The sequence below is a fragment of the Oncorhynchus masou genome, chromosome 25 (assembly GCF_036934945.1).
Source record: "Oncorhynchus masou masou isolate Uvic2021 chromosome 25, UVic_Omas_1.1, whole genome shotgun sequence".
Taxonomy (NCBI): Eukaryota; Metazoa; Chordata; class Actinopteri; order Salmoniformes; family Salmonidae; genus Oncorhynchus; species Oncorhynchus masou.
In genome coordinates, this window is record NC_088236.1 from 42,342,883 (window position 1) to 42,364,926 (window position 22,044).

The following is a 22,044-nucleotide window of genomic DNA, read 5'->3' on the forward strand; positions in this document are numbered from 1 at the left end:
ATAATTTACAATCTGTAAAAACTAAAGATACAGCATTTCCCTAAGAGTATTATTACATCATTGATCGATTGACTATGCATTTTTTTAATCACCCAGCAGTGCTATTTGCAGAGACAGATTCAGGTAAATGTTGCAATTCTTCAGCTATTCCTGAACCTTCGACCAAAAACCAGCTAAATATGGCCAGTACCAAAATAAATGATCTAATAATTCTCTATTCACAGCAAAATCTGCAGAGCAGGGATGGTTGTGTCCCCATATACAGTTGAAGTCGGAAGTTTACATACACCTTAGCCAAATACATTTAAACTCAGTTTTTCACAATTCCTGACATTCAATCCCAGTAAAAATTCCCTGTTTTAGGTCAGTTAGGTTCACCACTTTATTTTAAGAATGTGAAATGTCAGAATAATAGTAGAAAGAATCATTCATTTCAGCTTTTATTTCTTTCATCACATTCCCAGTGGGTCAGAAGTTTACATACACTCAATTAGTATTTGGTAGCATTGCCTTCAAATTGTTGAACTTGGGTCAAATGTTTTGGGTAGCCTTCCACAAGCTTCTCACAATAAGTTGGGTGAATTTTGGCCCATTCCTCCTGACAGAGCTGGTGTAACTGAGTCAGGTTTGTTGGACTCCTTGCTCGTGTCACGCTTTTTCAGTTCTGCCCACAAATGTTCTATGGGATTGAGGTGAGGGCTTTGTGATGGCCACTCCAATACCTTGACTTTGTTGTCCTTAAGCCATTTTGCCACAATCTTGGAAGTATGCTTGGGTTCATTGTCCATTTGGAAGACCCTTCAATAAATCCACATAATTTCTCTCCCTCAAGATGCCATCTATTTTGTGAAGTGCACCTGTCCCTCCTGCAGCAAAGCACCCCCCCAACATGTTGCTGACACCCCCCCAACATGTTGCTGACACCCCCATGCATCAATGTTGGGATGGTGTTCTTCGGCTTGCAAGTCTCCCCTTTTCCTCCAAACATAACGAAGGACATTATGGCCAAACAGTTCGATTTTTGTTTCATCAGACCAGAGGACATTTCTCCAAAAAGTAAGATCTTTGAACCCATGTGCAGTTGCAAACTGTAGTCTGTCTTTTTTATGACGGTTTTGGAGCAGTGGCTTCTTCCTTGCTAAGAGGCCTTTCAGGTTATGTCGATATAGGACTCGTTGTACTGTGGATATAGATACTTTTGTTTCGGTTTCCTCCAGCATCTTCACAAGGTCCTTTGCTGTTGTTCTGGGATTGATTTTCACTTTTGGAAATTGCTGACAAGGATGAACCAGACTTGTGGAGGTCTACAATTTTGTTTCTGATGTCTTGGCTGATTTATTTTGATTTTCCCATGATGTCAAAAAAAGAGGCACTGAGTTTGAAGGTAGGTCTTGAAATACTTCCACAGGTGCATCTCCAATTTACTCAATGATGTCAGTTAGCCTATGACATCACTTTCCTGAATTTTCCAAGCTGTTTAAAGTCAGTCAACTTAGTACATGTAAACTTCTGACCCACTGGAAATGGGATACAGTGAATTATAAATTGCACAATTGTTAAACAACAGATTATGCACAAAGTAGATGTCCTAAACGACTTGCCAAAACTAGTTTGTTAAAACTTCTTAGGGAAAGGGGGCAGTATTTTCACGTCCGGATGAAAAGCGTGCCCAAAGTAAACTGCCTGCTACTCAGGCCCAAAGCTAGGATATGCATATTATTAGTAGATTTGGATAGAAAACACTCTGAACTTTCTAAAACTGTTTGAATAGTTTCTGTGAGTATAACCGAACTGATTTGGCAGGCGAAACCCCGAGCACAATCCATCCAGGGACATTTATTTTAGGTCAATCTGTTTTCCATTAGTTTTCTATGGTAATCCTTTTTATTAGGAACCTGCTTGCAGTTCCTATGGCTTCCACTAGATGTCAACGTTTGTTTTCGTCCGGTATTGAACACAGTTTATCCAGTCTTAAATTTGTATAGATTATTTACGTTTTAGGATATCTAAGGTTGGATTAGGAAAGTTGTTTGAAATGTTTGGACCAAGTTTACAGGTCATATATTAGATACTTTGTAGTCATGTGCGAGTTGGAACCGGTGTATTTTCTGAATCAAATGATCCAAATAAATGGACATTTTGGGGATATAAAGAAGGACTTTATCAAACAAAAGGACCATTTGTGATGTTTATGGGACATTTTGGAGTGCCAACAGAAGATGATCTTCAAAGGTAAGGCATGAATTATAGAGTTATTTCTGACTTTTGTGTAGCACCTGCCTGGTTGAAATATGATTTTCATGTGTTGGTATGCGGGGCGCTGTCCTCAGATAATCGCATGGTCTGCTTTTGCCGTAAAGCCTTTTTGAAATCTGACACTGTGGCTGGATTAACAAGAAGTTAAGCTTTATTTTGATGTATTACACATGGATGTTTTGAGAGTTTTTATTATGAGTATTATTATGAGCTGCAATTTCACTGGATGTTGTCAAATCAATCCCGTTACCAGGATTCGAGCGGGAAGGGATCACTAAGAAGTTAACAAGACATTTGTGGAGTGGTTGAAAATCAAGTTAATGACTCCAACCTAAGTGTATGCAAACTTCCGACTTCAACTGTATATAACATTCTACTGGTTGCAATAATTTTGTATAATGATTTAAAATTGAAAAACTCAAAGTTTTGAATCCAGCGTTGTTTTGTGTATCAGTTCATAAACCATGTGCCATGGAATTGGTACATTGAAAAATCTCTTCCCAACCTACAGTGCATTCGGAAAGTATTCAGACCCCTTCACTTTTTCCAGATTTTGTTACATTACAGCCTTATAATAAAATGGATTAAATAGTCAATCTTCACAAAGTACCCCATAATGACGAAGCAAAAACAGATAAGAAAACGTTTATGAAATATCACGTTTACATAAGTATTCAGACCCTTGACTCAGTACTTTGTTGAAGCACTTTTGGCAGCGATTACATCCTTGAGTCTTCTTGGGTATGACGCTACAAGCTAGGCACACATGTATTTGGGGAGTTTCTTATTTGCAGATCCTCTCAAGCTGTGTAAGGTTGGATAGGGAGCAACGCTGCACAGCTATTTTCAGGTCTCTCCAGAAATGTTTGATTGGGTTCAAGTCCGGGCTCTGGCTGGGCCACTCGAGGACATTCAGAGACTTGTCCCAAAGCCACTCCTGTGTTGTTTTGGCTGTGTGCTTAGGGTCGTTATTCTATTGGAAGGTGAACCTTCACCCCAGTCTGAGGTCCTGAGTGCTCTGTAACAGGTTTTCATCAAGGATCTCTCTGTACTTTGTACCGTTCATCTTTCCCTTGATCTTGACTTATCTGCCAGTCCCGCTGAAAAACATCCCCACAGCATGATGCTGCCACTACCATGCTTCACCGTAGGGATGGTGCCAGGTTTCCTCCAGACGCTTGGCATTCAGACCAAAGAGTTCAATCTTGGTTTCATCAGACCAGAGAATCTTGTTTCGGTGCCTCCAAGCGGGCCTTTTACTGAGGAGTGGGTTCTGTCTGGCCACTCTACCATAAAAAGGACCAAGGCCCTCATCTCCCGATTGTTCAATTTGGCCAGGCGGTCAGCTCTAGGAAGAGTCTTTGTGTCTCCAAACTTCTTCCATTTAAGAATGAGGGAAGCCACTGTGTTCTTGCAGACCTTCAGTGCTGCAGACATTTTTTGGTAACTTTCCCCAGATCTGTGCCTTTACACAATCCTGTCTTGGAGCTCTACGGACAACTCCTTCGACCTCAGGGCTTGGTTTTTGCACTGTCAACTGTGGGACCTTATATAGACAGGTGTGTGCCTTTCCAAATCATGTACTATCAATTGAATTAACCACAGGTGGACTCCAATGAAGTTGTAGAAATATCTCAAGGATGATCAATGGAAACAGGATGCACCTGAGCTCAATTTCCAGTCTCATAACAAAGGGTCTGAATATTTCCAGTCTCATAACAAAGGGTCTGAATACTTCCGTAAATAAAGTATCTGTTTTTTTTAGCATTTAGCTAATAGTGTCTGATTTTGCAAGTAGTTTGTTCTAATTTTGTTAGCATTCTGGTGATAGAGGCCCGATGGGCTTTTCTTGCACCCCCCGTGTGCTATGATGATAATACCATAAATCCCAGGATGAGAAAAGGACAGTATGACGATATGAAAATCTGGATACCGTCAAAGCCTAATTTCAAACCTTGTTTACATTTGGAGCTGATTTGCTGGTCTTTTTACAGTCTTTTATAGACGGGTTGGTTGTATAGCAACAACACCGATGCGTGCAAAACAGACTGGGTTAGCTTAGACTGTTGACAACCATATTTTGCCTCCACATGTTTATTGAAAACAAATACATTTGCACAATGAGCACTTGTTGTCTCTCAAATACATAGTTAGCGATGTTGGTTAGCTAGCTAGCGAATGTTTATCATATTAGCATAGACATGACAGCAGTCAAAACAAGACAACATCAATAACAAGATACAACAAGCAGAAACGAGCCACCTACGCTTCCCCACGTGGAATCTTCTTTTATTTGTTGCTAGCCATCGGACTGTCCAGAATCATAACGCACACACTTTCCGGTCACATCCATGCGTGCACATGATTTTCGTGACGTGGTCAGCCAACCCGTATATTTCCAACAATTAATAATAATACGTTGTGTTTTGCTCAGAAAACTTGGGGGCCAAATAAAAATCACTTGGCCTGCGGACTGCTAGTTGGAGAACCCTACTATATGCTTTGTCTACATTTTCAAATCAGAGCACCTTCCTCCTTCCAGCGAGGCAGTATTAGCTTAATTACTAAGAAATGTCAGAGGTCTGTTGTTTGAGATGAATATGCCTGGGGACCAGACATGCACTGCTCTGTTCAGTAGGATTTGTCAGTAAAATGCCTCAAAGGCCAACTGTAATCCCCTTTTGAGTAGAACTGTGGAGAGAGGCATTGATGAGGGCAATGACACATAAGTTCTTCATGGGACATGGCAGAGAGAAGACAGACTTTTAGAAGATGGACAGTGGTCAGAGGGAAAGAAAAAAGAAAGAGCACAGACAATTGGAGAAGGGAGGGATTCCAGCCACGTTGATAACCATCAGAGATAGGAATGAGTGAAATAACCAGGGGTTTGGATCGTTCAGTGTGGTTGAAACTTAAGGTCGACCGATTAATCGGAATGGCAGATTAATTAGGGCCGATTTCAAGTTTTCATAACAATCGGAAATCTGTACTTTTGGGCGCCGATTTTGCAGATTTAAAAAATAAAAAATATTAATACCTTACTTTAACTAGGCAAGTCAGTTAAGAACACATTCTTATTTTCAATGACGGCCTAGGAACTGCCTTGTTCAGGGGCAGAACGACATATTTTCACCTTGTCAGATCCAATCTTACAACCTTACAGTTAACTTGTCCAACGCTATAACCACCTGCCTCTCGTTGCACTCCACAAGGAGACTGCCTGTTACGCGAATGCAGTAAGCCAAGGTAAGTTGCTAGCTAGCATTAAACTTATCTTATAAAAAACAATCAATCAATCATAATCACTAGTTATAACTACACATGGTTGATGATATTACTAGTTTATCTAGCGTGTCCTGCGTTGCATATAATCGATGCAATGCTGGGGGATGATTTAACAAAAGTGCATTCGCGAAAAAAGCACAATCGTTGGACGACTGTACCTAACCATAAACACCAATGCCTTTCTTAAAATCAATACACAGAAGTATATATTTTTAAACCTGCATATTTAGCTAAAAGACATCCAGGTTAGCAGGCAATATTAACCAGGTGAAATTGTGTCACTTCTCTTGCACGCAGAGTCAGGGTATATGCAACAGTTTGGGCAGCCTGGCTCATTGCGAACTAATTTGCCAGAATTTACATAACTATGACATAACATTGAAGGTTGTGCAATGTAACAAGAATATTTAGTCTTAGGGATGCCACCCGTTAGATAAAATACAGAACGGTTCCATATTTCACTGAAATAATAAATGTTTTGTTTTCGAAATGATAGCTTTCGTATTCGACCATATTAATGACATAATGCTCGTATTTCTGTGTGTTATGTTATAATTAAGTCTGTGATTTGATAGAGCAGTCTGACTGAGCGATGGTAGGCAGCAGCAGGCTCATAAGCATTCATTCAAACAGCACTTTCGTGCGTTTTGCCAGCAGCTCTTCACAAACACAGCGCTGTTTATGACTTCAAGCCTATCAGCCTAATAGCTGGAGTAACCGATGTCAAATGGCTAGCAAGTTAGCGGGGTGCGCGCTAATAGCGTTTCAAACGTCACTCGCTCTGAGACTTGGAGTAGTTGTTCCCCTTGCTCTGCATGGGTAACACTGCTTCGAGTGTGGCTGTTGTCGATGTGTTCCTGGTTCGAGCCCAGGTAGGGGCGAGGAGAGGGACGGAAGCTCTACTGTTACACTGGCAATACTATAGTGCCTATAAGAACATCCAATAGTCAAAGGTATATGAAATACAAATGGTATAGAGAAATAGTCCTATAAATAATATATTAACGACAACCTAAAACCTCTTACCTTGGAATATTGAAGTCTCATGTTAAAAGGGACCACCAACTTTCATATGTTCTCGTGTTCTGAGCAAGGAACTCAAACGTTAGCTTTTTTACATGGCACATATAGCACTTTTACTTCTCCAACACTTTGTTTTTGCATTATTTGAACCAAATGGCATTATTTATTTGAGGCTAAATTGATTTTTTATGATGTATTATATTAAGTTAAGATAAGTGTTCATTCAGTATTGTTGTAATTGTCATTATTACAAATTTTAAAATAAAATCGACCGATTAATCGGTATCTGCTTGTTTTGGTCCTCCAATAATCGGTATCGGCGTTGAAAAATCAGAATCAGCCGACCTCTAGTTCAAACAGCAGAAAGGTGGTTCGATGTGAGGTGTTTTGAAAATGAGGGAGGATCTTGTGACAATCCGAGAACTTACATTGGGAATGGCGTCCTCCAGCAACCATTTCGACCTTTTCTTCCTCCTCTTCTCTGCTGGGAGAGAGCTAAAGAGACAACTTTCACTTTCTGACCAAACAATATGATTATTGGGTGACAATTCGGCACAGCCTTATAGCATCATTAACATTGATTAACACTTTCTGACTGAGCCAAGACAGGCCTCATTGAAATACACGGTTTCCCATGAAAACAAGCATATCACAACGCCGTGAAATACCTGTTCCTGTCTGGGCCTTTCTTTCGTCCTCTCCATCCCTCGTTTTGGGCCCTCTCAGGAAAGAGTTTGGAGGGAGGGTTCGGTGGAACGCGTGTCCTCAGGCGGAAGATACATTTCCTCTTCTTGATCTCCTTCCCGCAGAGAAACCTGGAGAAATACAGAGGGGATGTTAAGGTCATGGTCTGGTAAAGGAGGTGTGATGTCAACAAATAAACCTTCAGCCGAGTAACATGTCTGTTGTAACAAATACTCTTATCACCCAGAACAAAAAGTAAACAACTTACTGAATGTTGGGGGCCATACTATATTATTGTTAGCTGGACATGAGAATTACATTGGCAGACTCAGTATATGCTGTTGATGGGATTTCCAATTAAATAGTCGTTTTATAATGCATTATCTGAGTACAACGGAGAGAGATGTCTTACTTGCTCTTGTAGTTGTTCAGAGCATCAAGGAGATATTGGCCTCTTTCTGTTGGAGGAGTATTGGAGAGCTGTGGGGAATATCAAAATGTTAGTCTGATGCAATTGACTTGAGATGGCATTAATCAACTTCCTATCCGGATTCATACTCAGAATTCAGACAGGAATTCATTTGGTGGTTCTAACCTTGCCCAAATGGAAATGCTCCCAGTTGTTGCTGACAAAGTTAAGGATCTCCTCCAGCTCAAAGTACTTCTTCTTACTCTGGACTCCCAGGTTGTAAAGTGCCAAGTGCACCACGTCCACCCTGGATAAGAAACCAGGGACAATCAGTGAGCTCAAAATAGAGATGAAATGAGGGGGAAAAAGATATGCATGTTTAACAGAAACCAGTCCCTCAAGGATCCCACGATTGCAATTGTTTTTGCCAAATCAACAAATCCCCACATATTATGCAAGAGCTTGTAATATCTTATGCTTCTCGGAGTCATGGCTGAATGACGACACTATCGACATACAGCTGGCTGGTTATACGCTGTACCGGCAGGATAGAACAGCGCCGTCTGGTAAAACAAAGGGTGGCGGACTATGTATTTTTGTAAATAACAGCTGGTGCAAGCTATTGCTCGCCTGAGGTAGAGTATCTCACGATAAGCTGTAGACCACACTATCTACCTAGAAAGTTCTCTATTTTTCGCAGCTGTTTACATACCACCAGACTGAGGCAATTAGACAGCATTGAATGAGATGCATTACCGCCATAATCAAACAAGGAAACGCTCACCCAGAGGCGGCGCTCCTAGTAGCTGGGGACTTTAATAAAAGGAAACTGAAATCAGTCTTACCAAATTTCTATCAGTATGTTAAATGTGCAACCAGAGAAAAAAAAAAAAAAACTCTGGACCACCTTTACTCCACACACAAACACACACAAAGACGCATACAAAGCTCTCCCGCCATTTGGCAAATCTGACCATAATTCTACCCTCCTGATTCCTGCTTACAAGCACATTTTAAAGCAGGAAGCACCAGTGACTCTATAAATAAAAAAGGTGGTCAGATGAAGCAGATGCTAAGCTACAGGACTGTTTTGCTAGCACAGACTGGAATATGTTCCAGGATTCCTTCAATGGCATTGAGGAGTACACCACATCAGTCATTGGCTTCATCAATAAGTGCATTGATGACGTCGCAGCCACAGTGAACGTACGTACATACCCCAACCAGAAGCCATGGATTACAAGCAACAGAGCTAAAGGCTAGAGCTGCCGCTTTCAAGCAGTGGCACTCTAACCCGGAAGCTTATAAGAAATCTCGCTATGCCCTCCGAAGAACCATCAAACAAACAAAGTGTCAATACAGGACTAAAACCGAATCGTACTACACCGGCTCAGACGCTCGTCGGATGTGGCAGGGCTTTCAAACCATTACAGACTACAAGGGGAAGCACAGCCGAGAGCTGCCCAGTGACATGAGCCTACCAAATGAGCTAAATCACTTCTATGCTAGCTTCTAGGCAAATAACACTGAAACATGCATGAGAGCACCAGCTGTTCCGTGATCATGCTCTCCGCAATCGATGTGAGTAAGACCTTTAAACAGGTCAACATTCACAGGGCCACAGGGAGAAACGGATTGCCAGGACGTGTACTGCAAGCATGCGTCTTCACTGACATTTTCAACCTCTACCTGTCCGAGTCTGTAATACCAACATGTTCCCCCATAGTCCCTGTGGCCAAGAAAACTAAGGCAACATGCCTAAATGACTACCGACCCGTAGCCCTCGTATGTCTGTAGCCATGAAGTGCTTTGAATACCTGGTCATGGCTCACATCAACACCATTATCCCAGAAACCCTAGACCCACTCCAATTTGCATACCGCCCCAACAGATGATGCAATCTCTATTGCACTCCACACTGCCCTTTCCCACCAGGACAAAGGGAACACCTATGTGAGAATGCTGTTCATTGACGACAGCTCAGCGTTCAACACCATAGTGCCTTCAAAGCTCATCAATAAGCTAAGGACCCTGGGACAAAACACCTGCCTCTGCTGCTGGATCCTGGACTTCCTGGCGGGCTGCCCCCAGGTGGTAAGGGTAGATAAGGATCAGTATGGCGGATATGTTATTAACTCAGGGGTGGGTGCTCAGTTCCCTCCTGTACTCCCTGTTCACTCATGACTGCACGGCCAGGCACAACTCCAACACCATCATTAACCTCTTACACTTATGGTGGCGCTATTTCATTTTTGGAAGAAAAACGTTCCCGTTTTAAACAAGATATTTTGTCACAAAAAGATGCTCGACTATGCATATAATTGCTACTGTTCGAAAGAAAACACTCTGACGTGTCCAGAAATACAAATATCTTCTCTGTGCGTGCCCTTTAACGTGAGCTTCAGGCAAAACCAAGATGACTTGGCATCCAGGAAATGACAAGGATTTTTGAGGCTCTGTCTTTCATGATCTCCTTATATGGCTGTGAACGCAAGAGGAATGAGTCTGCCCTTTCTGTCGTTTCCCCAAGGTGTCTGCAGCATTGTGACGTATTTGTAGGCAGATCGTTGGAAGATTGACCATAAGAGACCACATTTACCACGTGTCCGCCCGGTGTCCTGCGCCGAAATTGGTGCGCAAAAGTCACCTGCCAGTATTTTTCCATGGGGCACAGAGAGAGAAGCAAGCTTCCATGAACTGCATGTCAATGAAGAGATATGTGAAAAAACACCTTGAGGATTGATTCCAAACAACGTTTGCCATGTTTCGGTCGATATTATGTAGTTAATCCGGAAAAAGTTTCACGTTGTAGGTGACTGCATTTTCGGTTCGTTTCGGTAGCCAGGGGCAATGTAGAAAACGGAACGATTTCTCCTACACACAGACGCTTTCAGGAAACACTGCGCATTTGGTATGTGGCTGGGAGTCTCCTCATTGAAAACATCAGAATCTCTTCAAAGGTAAATGATTTTATTTATTTGGTTATCTGGCTTTTGTGAAAATGTTGCGTGCTACATGCTACATAAAATGCTATGCTAGCTTTGCATACTCTTACACAAATTAGTCAATTTCTATGGTTCAAAAGCATATTTTGAAAATCTGAGATGACAGTGTTGTTAAGAAAAGGCTAAGCTTGAGAGCAAACGCATTATTTTAATTTTATTTGCGATTTTCAGAAATCGTTAACGTTGCGTTATGCTAATGAGCCTGAGGCTTAGTCACAATCCCGGATCCGGGATGGGGAGTTTCAAGAGGTTAAGTTTAACGATGACACAACAATGGTAGGCCTGATCACCGACAACGGCGAGACAGCCTATAGGGAGGAGGTCAGAGACCTGGCCAGGTGGTGCCAGGACAACAACCTCTCCCTCTACATGATCAAGACAAAGGAGATGATTGTGGACTACAGAAAAAAGAGGACCGAGCACGCCCCCATTCTCATCGACGGGGCTGAAGTGGAGCAGGTTGAGAGCTTCAAGTTCCTTGGTGTCCACATCACCAACAAACTAACATGGTCCAAGCACACCAAGACAGTCGTAAAGAGGGTACGACAAAACCTATTCCGCCTCAGGAGACTGAAAAGATTTGTCATGGGTCCTCAGATCCTTAAAAGGTTCTACAATAAAAAATAAATCACACAAAATTCCTTGAAGGCCTGAAAATCTAAAGATGAACTGATTGTAATGTATCTAGAGCTGATAGCAATTAATGAGTGCCGAACCCTCACCTGAAGCATTCACAAGTATAAGGTGCATATCAGATAATAAGGTATGAGTATGACAATGTCTTTCATCATCTTCATAAATGGAATTCTCAATTATACATCCCTATGGGTTAGCAGATAAGAAATTGGGTTTAGCGAGAGGTGTAAATGTAGTCCTCTTAATCAGAGCTATTGTGCTGCCTGAATCGTTCACAGCACCATTATGTCTATTAACACCAATACAGTGCAATACTGTACAACTTTATCTATCCCTACGACATTATGCGCACAAGAGCACAATCATTGCATACATGTATACATCCTGCACTATACGACACAAATGCCTTTTGTATTCTTAAAGTACCCCTGAGTGAGCCTCAGAGGTAGGTAGGAAAATAATAGTAGCCATTTACCATCGGAGAGCCAGGCGCTTAATATACTCCAGTCCTTTATTACACACGGAACAGATGAACAAGTAAAACCTGAAAGAGAAAGGAAGAGAGATCAGAGGAGGAGAAAGCACAGGTCACATGCCTCTAGAGGAAATCAAAATCAATATTGGCCCTCGGTCACCTGGCTACACCTTCGACTTCCATGATATGTCTTATGACTTCCCAGGATTTGCTCTGACCGTAGGGCTGAGCATTACAGTGCATTCGGAAAGTATTCAGACCGCGTAACTTTATCCAAATTTTGTTTTGTTACAGCCTTCTAAAATTGAATCAATTGTAATGTTTTCCCCTCATCAATCTACACACAATACCCCATAATGACAAAGTAAAAACTGTTTAGACATTTTTAGCTAATTTATTCAACAACAAAAAATGATATATCAGATTTACATAAGTATTCAGACCTTTTACTCAGTACTTTGTTGAAGCACTTTTGGCATCGATTACAGCCTAAAGTCTTCTTGGGAATGACGCTACAAGCCTGGCACACCTGTATTTGGGGAGTTTCTGCCATTTCTCTCTGCAGATCCTCTCGAGTTCTGTCAGGTTGGATGGGGAGCAACGCTGCACAGCTATTTTCAGGTCTCTACAGATGTTTGATCGGGTTCAAGTCCAGCCTCTGGCTGGGCCACTCAAGGACATTGAGACTTGTCCCAAAGTCACTTAAGCGTTGTCTTGGCTGTGTGCTTAGGGTCGTTGTCATGTTGAATGGTGAACCATCGCCCCAGTCTGAGGTCCTGAGCGCTCTGGGTTTCTGTTCTGCACTTTGTGACATCAACTGAGGTAAGAAGGGCTTTATAAATAAATGTAATTGATTGATTTTCATCTCTGTACTTTGCCCCGGTCATTTTCCCCTCAATCCTGACTAGTCTTCCTGCCACTGAAAAGCATCCCCACAGCATGATGCTGCCAGCACCATACTTCACTGTAGACGGTATTGGCCAGGTGATGAGTGGTGCCTGGTTTCCTCCAGATGTGACGCTTGGAATTCTGGCCAAAGAGGTCAATCTTGGCTTCATCAGATAATCTTGTTTCTCATGATCTGAGAGTCCTTTAGGTGCATTTTGGCAATCTCCAAGCGGCTGTCATGTGTGTTTTACTGAGGAGTGGCTTCCGTCTGGCCAGTCTACCACAAAAAGGCCTGATTGGTGGAGTGCTGCTGAGATGGTTGTTCTACTGGAAGGTTCTCCCATCTCCACAGAGGAACTCTGGAGATCTGTCAGAGTGACCATTGGGTTCTTGATCTCTCCCTGAACAAGGCCCTTAACCCCCGATTGCTCAGTTTGGCCGGGCGGCCAACTCTAAGAAGAGTCTTGGTGGTCCCAAACTTCTTCCATGGCCACTGTGATCTTGGGGACCTTTAATGCTGCAGAAATATTTTTAGTACCCTTCCCCAGATCTGTGCATCGACACAATCCTGCCTCGGAGTTCTACGGACAATTCCTTCGACCTCAGGGCTTGGTTTTTGCTCTGACATGCACTGGCAACTGTGGGACCTTATATAGACAGGTGTGTGCCTTTCCAAATCATGTCCAATCAAATGAATTTACCACAGGTGGACTCCAATCAAGTTGTAGAAGCATCAAGGATGATCAATGGAAACAGGATGCACCCGAGCTCAATTTCAACTCTCATAGCAAAGGGTCTGAATACTTATGTAAACAAGGTGTTTCTGTTTTCATTTTTAATACATTTGCAAAAATGTCTAAAACACATTTTCGCTTTGCCATTATAGGGTATTGTGTAGATTGAGGCAAAACATTAATTTGATACATCTTAGAATAAGGCTGTAACGTTACATTTGGAAAAAGTCACGGGGTCTGAATACTTTCCTAATGCACTGTATATCAATTTGATTAATTACAATTGATGTTATAGCGCGATGTTCCAAATGCCTGTATCAAAAGAATCATGTATTTCTGTTTGTTTTCATGAGCTTTTTATGTCTTTCTGGTCTCGTCTCCTTCACTCTTCTGTGCTGTGTGCACTGTGCACAGGCTATGATGTTCAAACAGTTTGAGATGGACAGGAGGGTGTATTCATAACAGTTACTCTCTTTTCAGCAAGCAAATAGATCCAAGTTGGCTCGACTTTAAATATGAGCTGGCTACTCACTAGCATGTGCCTACTACTAGAAGTTGGTCATTATTAGTGCATGTGCATGATTCTGGTTACATTTTCTTTAGAAATTGCATTTTCATAGACAGACTTGAAAGCCAGATCAGTGATTACTGTAAAATAGCAGGTTAAACTATTTTGATAAAAAAATTATTAGTGGGTTTTATGGTTGTGGAAGGCTTATAGTTAGCCTAGGTAGAATTTTACATGCAGTATATTGACCTTTACGTGGATGTCGATTTAAGGCAGCCCCCCGCACCTCACTGATTCAGAGCAGTTGGGTTAAATGCGGAAGACACATTTCAGTTGTACAACTGACTAGGTATCACCCTTTCCCTTATTGCACAACAAGGCTTATTCAGGGGAAACATTTTTAAAAAAAATCAAAATATACAGTATATCGTAAATCCCCCATGACTTTGAAAAAAATCTAAATATGATTTTTAGGCCATATCGCTCAGCCCTAACGGACCGTGGGAATAAAACCTTGTTTGATAACAATGTTACGCACCTATCTCCAAACATCATGGACTCCTGTAGGCACTGGATACAGGCCTCATGGAACCACTGTTGACACCGAAAACACTGCAGCATCTTCAAGTACCACCTGGGTGGAAAGCAGCCATTTAGAGAAAAGTAGTAGTCACTGAATGAGCAACAGAGTGCTAAGAGGCATCTTTCTGAATCAAATACAGCTGCTGTGCCCATCTGAATCAAGTACAGCTGCAGTGCCCATCTGAATCAAATACAGCTGCTGTGCCCATCTGAATCAAATACAGCTGCTGTGCCCATCTGAATAAAATACCGCTGCTGTGCCCATCTTAATCAAATACAGCTGCTGTGCCCATCTGAATCAAATACAGCTGCTGTGCCCATCTGAATCAAATACAGCTGCTGTGCCCATCTGAATCAAATACAGCTGCAGTGCCCATCTGAATCAAATACAGCTGCAGTGCCCATCTGAATCAAATACAGCTGCAGTGCCCATCTGAATCAAATACAGCTGCAGTGCCCATCTGAATCAAATACAGCTGCAGTGCCCATCTGAATCAAATACAGCTGCAGTGCCCATCTGAATCAAATACAGCTGCAGTGCCCATCTGAATCAAATACAGCTGCTGTGCCCATCTGAATCAAATACAGCTGCTGTGCCCATCTGAATCAAATACAGCTGCTGTGCCTTCATTGAGTCACAAAACCTGCTACTGGATTTTAAAAGTGTGGATATGTAAATGCTATGCTACAGTGTGTCTAGCCAGCACGCTCACTCTCCAGGTCCTCCACAGTAGCAATAACACTGTTGGTGATTTGTGCGGTGCTGAGAATCCCACTCCAGCTCTGCTGGGTTGTAGGTAAGCACCTGCTTCATGGCCTGCAGTGCTTTTGCTATAGCGCCCTTTTTGAGAGCTCCCCCTTTCTGTGAAGAGAAGAAACAACCACATCAACATGGTTCGGCAATAGGACAGTGATCTGTAGGACACATCATAGCGAAATGTTTTAAAACAGAAAACAAAAATGTGTTTTCTTATTGGACGTGTTTAGATAGTGCCTCTCCATTTTACTCCTTTTCCAAACGTTTTCTCACTACTGAACAAGACCCTAGATAAACAGTCATTTATATATTATATTAGACAGTTTTGTTTTCCTTGAGCAGGTTGTTCTATTAATAATACTCACCCGCACAGCTAAAGCAAAGATGCACCTCCTGCAAAACCATGGTGACAAATCCATTGAGCTCTCCACCTCTGGCAGGTGGCACTGCTGGTGGTAACCTGGAAAAACCAACAACAAGAGGACCAAGACCATTTCAGAACAAACCGAGCATTTGGGTTCCTCCCCCGGAACTCCAAAGTGGCGGAGCGGTCTAAGGCACTGCATCTCAGTGCTAGAGGCGTCACTACAGACCCTGGTTCAATTCCAGGCTATGTCACAACTGGCCGTGATTGGGAGTCCCATATGGCGGCGCACAATTGGCCCAGCGTCATCTGGGTTAGGGCTTAGCCGGGGTAGGCCATCATTGTAAATAACAAATTGTTCTTAACTGACTTGCCTGGTTAAATAAAGGTTAAATATTTGAAAATATCTCTTGCCTTGGATCATCTCAAACCCAATAGAAATAAATTAATGGATTAATGAAAGTGCTACTGCCGGCCGCACTTTCAGCCACATCAATGTGTTATGTTTATCTGAAGGTGGCACCCAACCAACTAGAAGCTTTTAATCCCTTGATCAGCAAATGTTAGAGTAAGCCAGGAGTGGACTCCCAAAGCAATCAATGGGAGAATCTCAATTACATACTCCTCTCGCCCTCTTCTCTCAACCCATTTGATGAGAAAGCCAGAGGTCCCTCCCCTCTGACATTCTCCTTCAATGGGTTTCCAGAAGGAGGCGAGGAGAGAGGATGCAATTGAGATTCTCCCAATGACTTTAATTAAGTGCCATGTAAAAAACCGAACCAACAAGACCACAGCCTGAAGACAGGACCTGCAAACCGTAGACTGCAAATGGGACCGGACCTCTATAAGACAGACATCCATGGAAAGTACATAGTTTAACGTACACAGGCTTTAGTAAATGATGTTATGAGTCACAGAGGCTTGGTGTGCACTTGCCTTGTCCAACTTGAAAATGTTCAGTTCCACTTTAACTGTAGAAGATAACTTGATGCAGTTAGGCTACTTTTGACCAAGTTGGACACATTGTCCCCATCTTAAGTTCTGTATGTTGTTCCAGTCTATTTACCAAAGTTCAAAGATACAGTTTATGCTTTTAGAGTGAGTGTTAAATCATTAAAAGAGTTAAACAAAGCTATTGAAGTAAATATAGAAGCATACAGAACCCTGTATGCAATAAGCAATGCGATCTCCTCCCACATAACCATGGCTTGTAAAGAACCAACATCCTCTTGTAGGCTAGATCAGGGCAAGATAGATGGGTGTAGCCACACCCTCCTTTAAAGGGGAACTTCACCACTTATGTTTTAATGTTGAAGTGTCAGACTATACATTACTCTACAGTGACTCACCTATTCCACATTTCCCACATATCAGGATCTCATTGTCAGACACCAGCACCATTTCAGAACAAACCGAGCATTTGGGTTCCTCCCCCGGAACTCCAGCTGCATGTTTTGGGAGAGAAGAATAGCATTAGGGTATATTCAATGATGAATGAAGAGCTGGAGTGGGATTCTCCGCTTTCTCATCATTCAGCTACATGAAACCAACATGTAGACAAAACATACAAGATATAAAATTAGAAGCAATTGGCAGGGAATTACTGACATAAATCAGCCTTTCAATGAAACGTGACAGTTGAAGAGTTTGAAGGACAGCTAAATCCTTTAGGGAAGTATCTAAATGTACCATTAAGTGGCCTACTACATAGTACAAGTGTCGGCTAGCCAATGAAAAAGTGTTAAGGAATAAAGGCCTAAAACAGCTTCACGAGGTTCCACAGAGCTACAGCACAAAATGTCAATGATTTCCCGTTAGGATGTTGTGCAATGCGGTCCAAAGTGGATTACATTACTAATGGCTTTTAGAGCGAGCTTTAGATATGTTGAACATGTATGGTGTAGATCCATATATCAGCAGACATACAGTGGGGCAAAAAAGTATTTAGTCAGCCACCAATTGTGCAAGTTCTCCCACTTAAAAAGATGAGAGAGGCCTGTAATTTTCATCATAGGTACACTTCAACTATGACAGACAAAATGAGAAAAAAAATCCAGAAAATCACATTTAGGATTTTTTAAGAATTTATTTGCAAATTTTGGTGAAAAATAAGTATTTGGTCACCTAAAAAAACATGCAAGATTTCTGGCTCTCACAGACCTGTAACTTCTTCTTCTTTAAGAGGCTCCTCTGTCCTCCACTCGTTACCTGTATTAATGGCACCTGTTTGAACTTGTTATCAGTATAAAAGACACCTGACCACAACCTCAAACAGTCACACTCCAAACTCCACTATGGCCAAGACCAAAGAGCTGTCAAAGGACACCAGAAACAAAATTGTAGACCTGCATCAGGCTGGGAAGACTGAATCTACAATAGGTAAGCAGCTTGGTTTGAAGAAATCAACTGTGGTAGCAATTATTAGGAAATGGAAGACATACAAGACCACTGATAATCTCCCTCGATCTGGGGCTCCACGCAAGATCTCACCCCATGGGGTCAAAATGATCACAAGAATGGTGAGCAAAAATCCCAGAACCATACGGGGGGACCTAGTGAATGACCTACAGAGAGCTGGGACCAAAGTAACAAAGCCTACTAGTAACACACTACGCCGCCAGGGACTCAAATCCTGCAGTGCCAGACGTGTCCCCCTGCTTAAGCCAGTACATGTCCAGGCCCGTCTGAAGTTTGCAAGAGAGCATTTGGATGATCCAGAAGAGGATTGGGCGAATGTCATATGGTCAGATCAAACCAAAATAGAACTTTTTGGTAAAAACTCATTGTGTTTGGAGGACAAAGAATGCTGAGTTGCATCCAAAGAACACCATACCTACTGTGAAGCATGGGGGTGGAAACATCATGCTTTGTGGCTGTTTTTCTGCAAAGGGACCAGGACGACTGATCCGTGTAAAGGAAAGAATGAATGGGGCTATGTATCGTGAGATTTTGAGTGAAAACCTCCTTCCATCAGCAAGGGCATTGAACATGAAACGTGGCTGGGTCTTTCAGCATGACAATGATCCCAAACACACCGCCCGGGCAACGAAGGAGTGGCTTCGTAAGAAGCATTTCAAGGTCCTGGAGTGGCCTAGCCAGTCTCCAGATCTCAACCCCATAGAAAATCTTTGGAGGGAGTTGAAAGTCTGTGTTGCCCAGCAAAAGCCCCAAAACATTACTGCTCTAGAGGAGATCTGCATGGAGGAATGGGCCAAAATACCAGCAACAGTGTGTGAAAACCTTGCGAAGACTTACAGAAAATGTTTGACCTCTGTCATTGCAACCAAGGGTATATAACAAAGTACTGAGATCAACTTTTGATTTGACCAAATACTTATTTTCCACCATAATTTGCAAATAAATTCATTAAAATTCCTACAATGTGATTTTCTGGATATTTTTTTTCCTCATTTTGTCTGTCATAGTTGAAGTGTACCTATGATGAAAATTACAGGTCTCTCTCATATTTGTAAGTGGGAGAACTTGCACAATTGGTGGCTGACTAAATACTTTTTTGCCCCACTGTACATTCATTGAAGATGTTGGGTGTAGTACGTTTGATGTTTGACTAATTCATGTTTTTATTGAAAACTGTGACAACAACATTCTAGTCCCTCTTCACTCACCATGTTGGATGTCTTTCCAGAGAACCCAGAATTTTGAATTATCTTCAAAAGTAACAAAGCAGCTCTGCTTGGAGGCACTCACCTTGAATGGAAAAGTGAAAACAGCCAGTATGAGGCAGGAGGCAAGTTGTTTACAGCAACCTTATTACAGTTTTATTCTAATAGTGTATTACAATAGATTTTTCATAAAACACGAATAACAGATGTGGTCCCAGAAAACTACAGAGAAACCATCAGCTTGTGAACAGCAGTATTTGGGTAGTAAATCAAATGAATCCAAACCATTGTGTGGCAGTATACTACAGTATTTGACTGATAACAGGAATGTTTTCTATTGACCACTTACTCTCTGGACCTTCCCCAGGTAGTATAGGCCATCAGACCATCGACACAGGACATACTGGCCCACGGTCAGGCTGCTCTCCAGATCTGTGAAGCTCCGCTCCCTCTTCTGGGGTAGACGCTTGGCATCCAGCCCCTTCTTCGGCTCCACACTGCAGAAGTCATCTCTGTATGCTGACTCCAACATGCTGCAGCTGGGCTGTCCACACACTACAACACTTCCTAGGTGAATCAGGGGGTTACATCGTCATTGTGGTAGACACTGTATGTCCTCCTGATCACAACGTTATGGAGGTTTAGTGGTGGTTGAACATCGTCCTGTAATTTTGGGGTTGTTGATCACATGTATGTATTATTACGGTGTCATACAAAGCCTACAAAAACATATTTACGACATATGCCCTTGCTATCAGGAATTCCAGCCCTTCAACATATTTGTTTTAACACCCCTCCCCTGTTCTGAGGCTGATGTCTGATGACTCAATTTTCTCCTGCGTGTAGATCGCAGCACAGCCTACAGGTTTGACTCATCAGCTAACTACAGCCAGCCTGCACATTTGAGTTGGTCTTGTCAAAGCAGTCGCAAATTGCAGCACTTGCTCGAGCCAAACAATCGTGCACAGCATGAAAATGTAACATGGCTTACAAACGTGTAGTAGTTAGTAGTCTATCAAACTATAGCAACTCTCGAATGTAACTTATATCAAACTGATAATAGACTGGTTGATTGGCTAAGTTAACGTACATCCATAAGATGATGGTCATATCGCCAGCTCAAGCTGTTTAAAGTATTTTATTCTGCAAATCTGATCGGACACTTTTGCATCTCAACAGGATGTTTTCTAGAGTCACAAAACGTTGCTGGTTAGTCTAAAATGCTATCTATCAAATGTAGCTAACTATAGTAGCAATATTGAATATAGCTAGCTTGGTAACTGATAAAGTAGCTGCTAGTGAAGTTAGCCTGCAAAACTGTGCTGCAACTGTCAATGCAATGAAACGTATCTGTTGTTTGGCCCTGGGTATAGTGTATCGCATATGCATTCGGAACATATATTTCAGCTTGCTTGCTAAATGTAATCTATAATGAATAACCGACATAGGAGTTTGAGCACGTTACATAAAATACTAGTTTGAGACAGAAAAACTTGGAGATACAACAACAAAAAAACACATCAAATTTAGCTCTAATGTATCCAGACTTCTTACCCCCTTGATAAACTTCCAACCCAGGTTCGATAAAACTCGAAATATTGTTGTTGCTGTTGAGTAACGTTCCATTAGCGAGGAGTTGTCTCTTCTTGCAAATATGTGTACAGGCGCTAAAGTTCAAACTCTGCTAGTCGCCATTTTTTACTTTTTCCCGCGAATCATTTGGGTTTTTGCCTTAGCTATGCGATTAACATAAACACATCATCACCATACAGGAAGTTCAATATTTCCTCACAAGGTGCGGAGGAACAGCATTTGTTTTCTTCAAATGAGCCCCTTACGTTTTTCAAATCTCTACATGTATTATTTTTCTTCAATCACATATATTTTCACGCACTATTTGTTATCATCAATGATAGTATTACAATCTACCACTACTACTGATTACGCAACACTGTACTACCACCAGGCTTTACTACCCTATTCATCATAACCACCACCATCATCACCGTACGACTAATAATATATTTTTGTAAAGAATTATGATTTTGAAATGCCTGAAACATGTATTTAACATTACTGTTGCACGATTAAATGTATACCTTTTTTTAATGTAATAAATAACACACAACATTAAACAAATAACATGCTTGGACAAGTCATTTGAGAGGTTTTCAAATCAAATTCCTTGAGAATCCTAGGATTGCTATACTAGCACTGACGTAAGATTGCGGATTCTGCCCTGTTTATTTGAGCTTACTCTCAAGCAAATAAAAAAACATGAAATCCAAAGAGATCCCTGTTTACTTCCACTGTGCTGCTCATGAGGATTTTTCTAATGGCTCTATGCTGAGGGGAAATGTCAGGGATCAACTGAAATGTCATTTAGCAGATGAGTTGAGGGGACAATTATTTGGCCAATTCTATGCTTTCTAAAAATCAGTTATGTTATATAATTGCTGATCTTTATATAACTTGTAAGTACACTCTTGTAAGACTTTTTAAATTATCTTAAATGGTGAAGTTTTAAGCAATCTAAATGCAACTAATCGAACACATTGTAATTAGCCTGCATGAGCCTGTGGATAATTTTTTTTTACCAACTTTTTGTCTTTTTTTCCTGGTAGGGGTTCAGATCAAAGACAGGAAATTATATTCAAGAAGTACATAGATAAGGAATCGAAAAACAGTACAAAAAAACCATGGAAAAAACACCAAAATAAAATGAAAAGTTGATAATTGGCTAACAGTATCTGTCCCATCTCCCATCACCCCCCCCCCCTTTCTTAGTAGGTACGACCCATTCCTATTCCTCCCC

General features: G+C 41.6%; 1 protein-coding gene across 2 annotated transcripts in view; it reads right to left on the minus strand.

Moving 5' to 3' along the window:
* The window catches only part of LOC135514378 (PHD finger protein 19-like), a 33,433-nt gene extending 12,480 nt beyond the window's left edge, over positions 1-20,953 (minus strand). For both annotated transcript variants that reach the window (XM_064937822.1, XM_064937821.1), the window contains exons 1-12: positions 20,784-20,953; positions 19,579-19,796; positions 19,233-19,314; positions 16,956-17,051; positions 15,608-15,702; positions 15,199-15,347; positions 14,442-14,537; positions 11,774-11,842; positions 7,844-7,964; positions 7,661-7,728; positions 7,233-7,379; positions 6,993-7,059 (exon numbers count right to left, since the gene is read on the minus strand). In XM_064937822.1, coding sequence (XP_064793894.1) covers positions 6,993-7,059; positions 7,233-7,379; positions 7,661-7,728; positions 7,844-7,964; positions 11,774-11,842; positions 14,442-14,537; positions 15,199-15,347; positions 15,608-15,702; positions 16,956-17,051; positions 19,233-19,314; positions 19,579-19,761 — 1,173 coding nt within the window. In that variant the 5' untranslated portion in view covers positions 19,762-19,796; positions 20,784-20,953. The remainder of the gene's footprint in view (positions 1-6,992; positions 7,060-7,232; positions 7,380-7,660; positions 7,729-7,843; positions 7,965-11,773; positions 11,843-14,441; positions 14,538-15,198; positions 15,348-15,607; positions 15,703-16,955; positions 17,052-19,232; positions 19,315-19,578; positions 19,797-20,783) is intronic.
* Between the last annotated feature and the right edge of the window lie 1,091 nt (positions 20,954-22,044).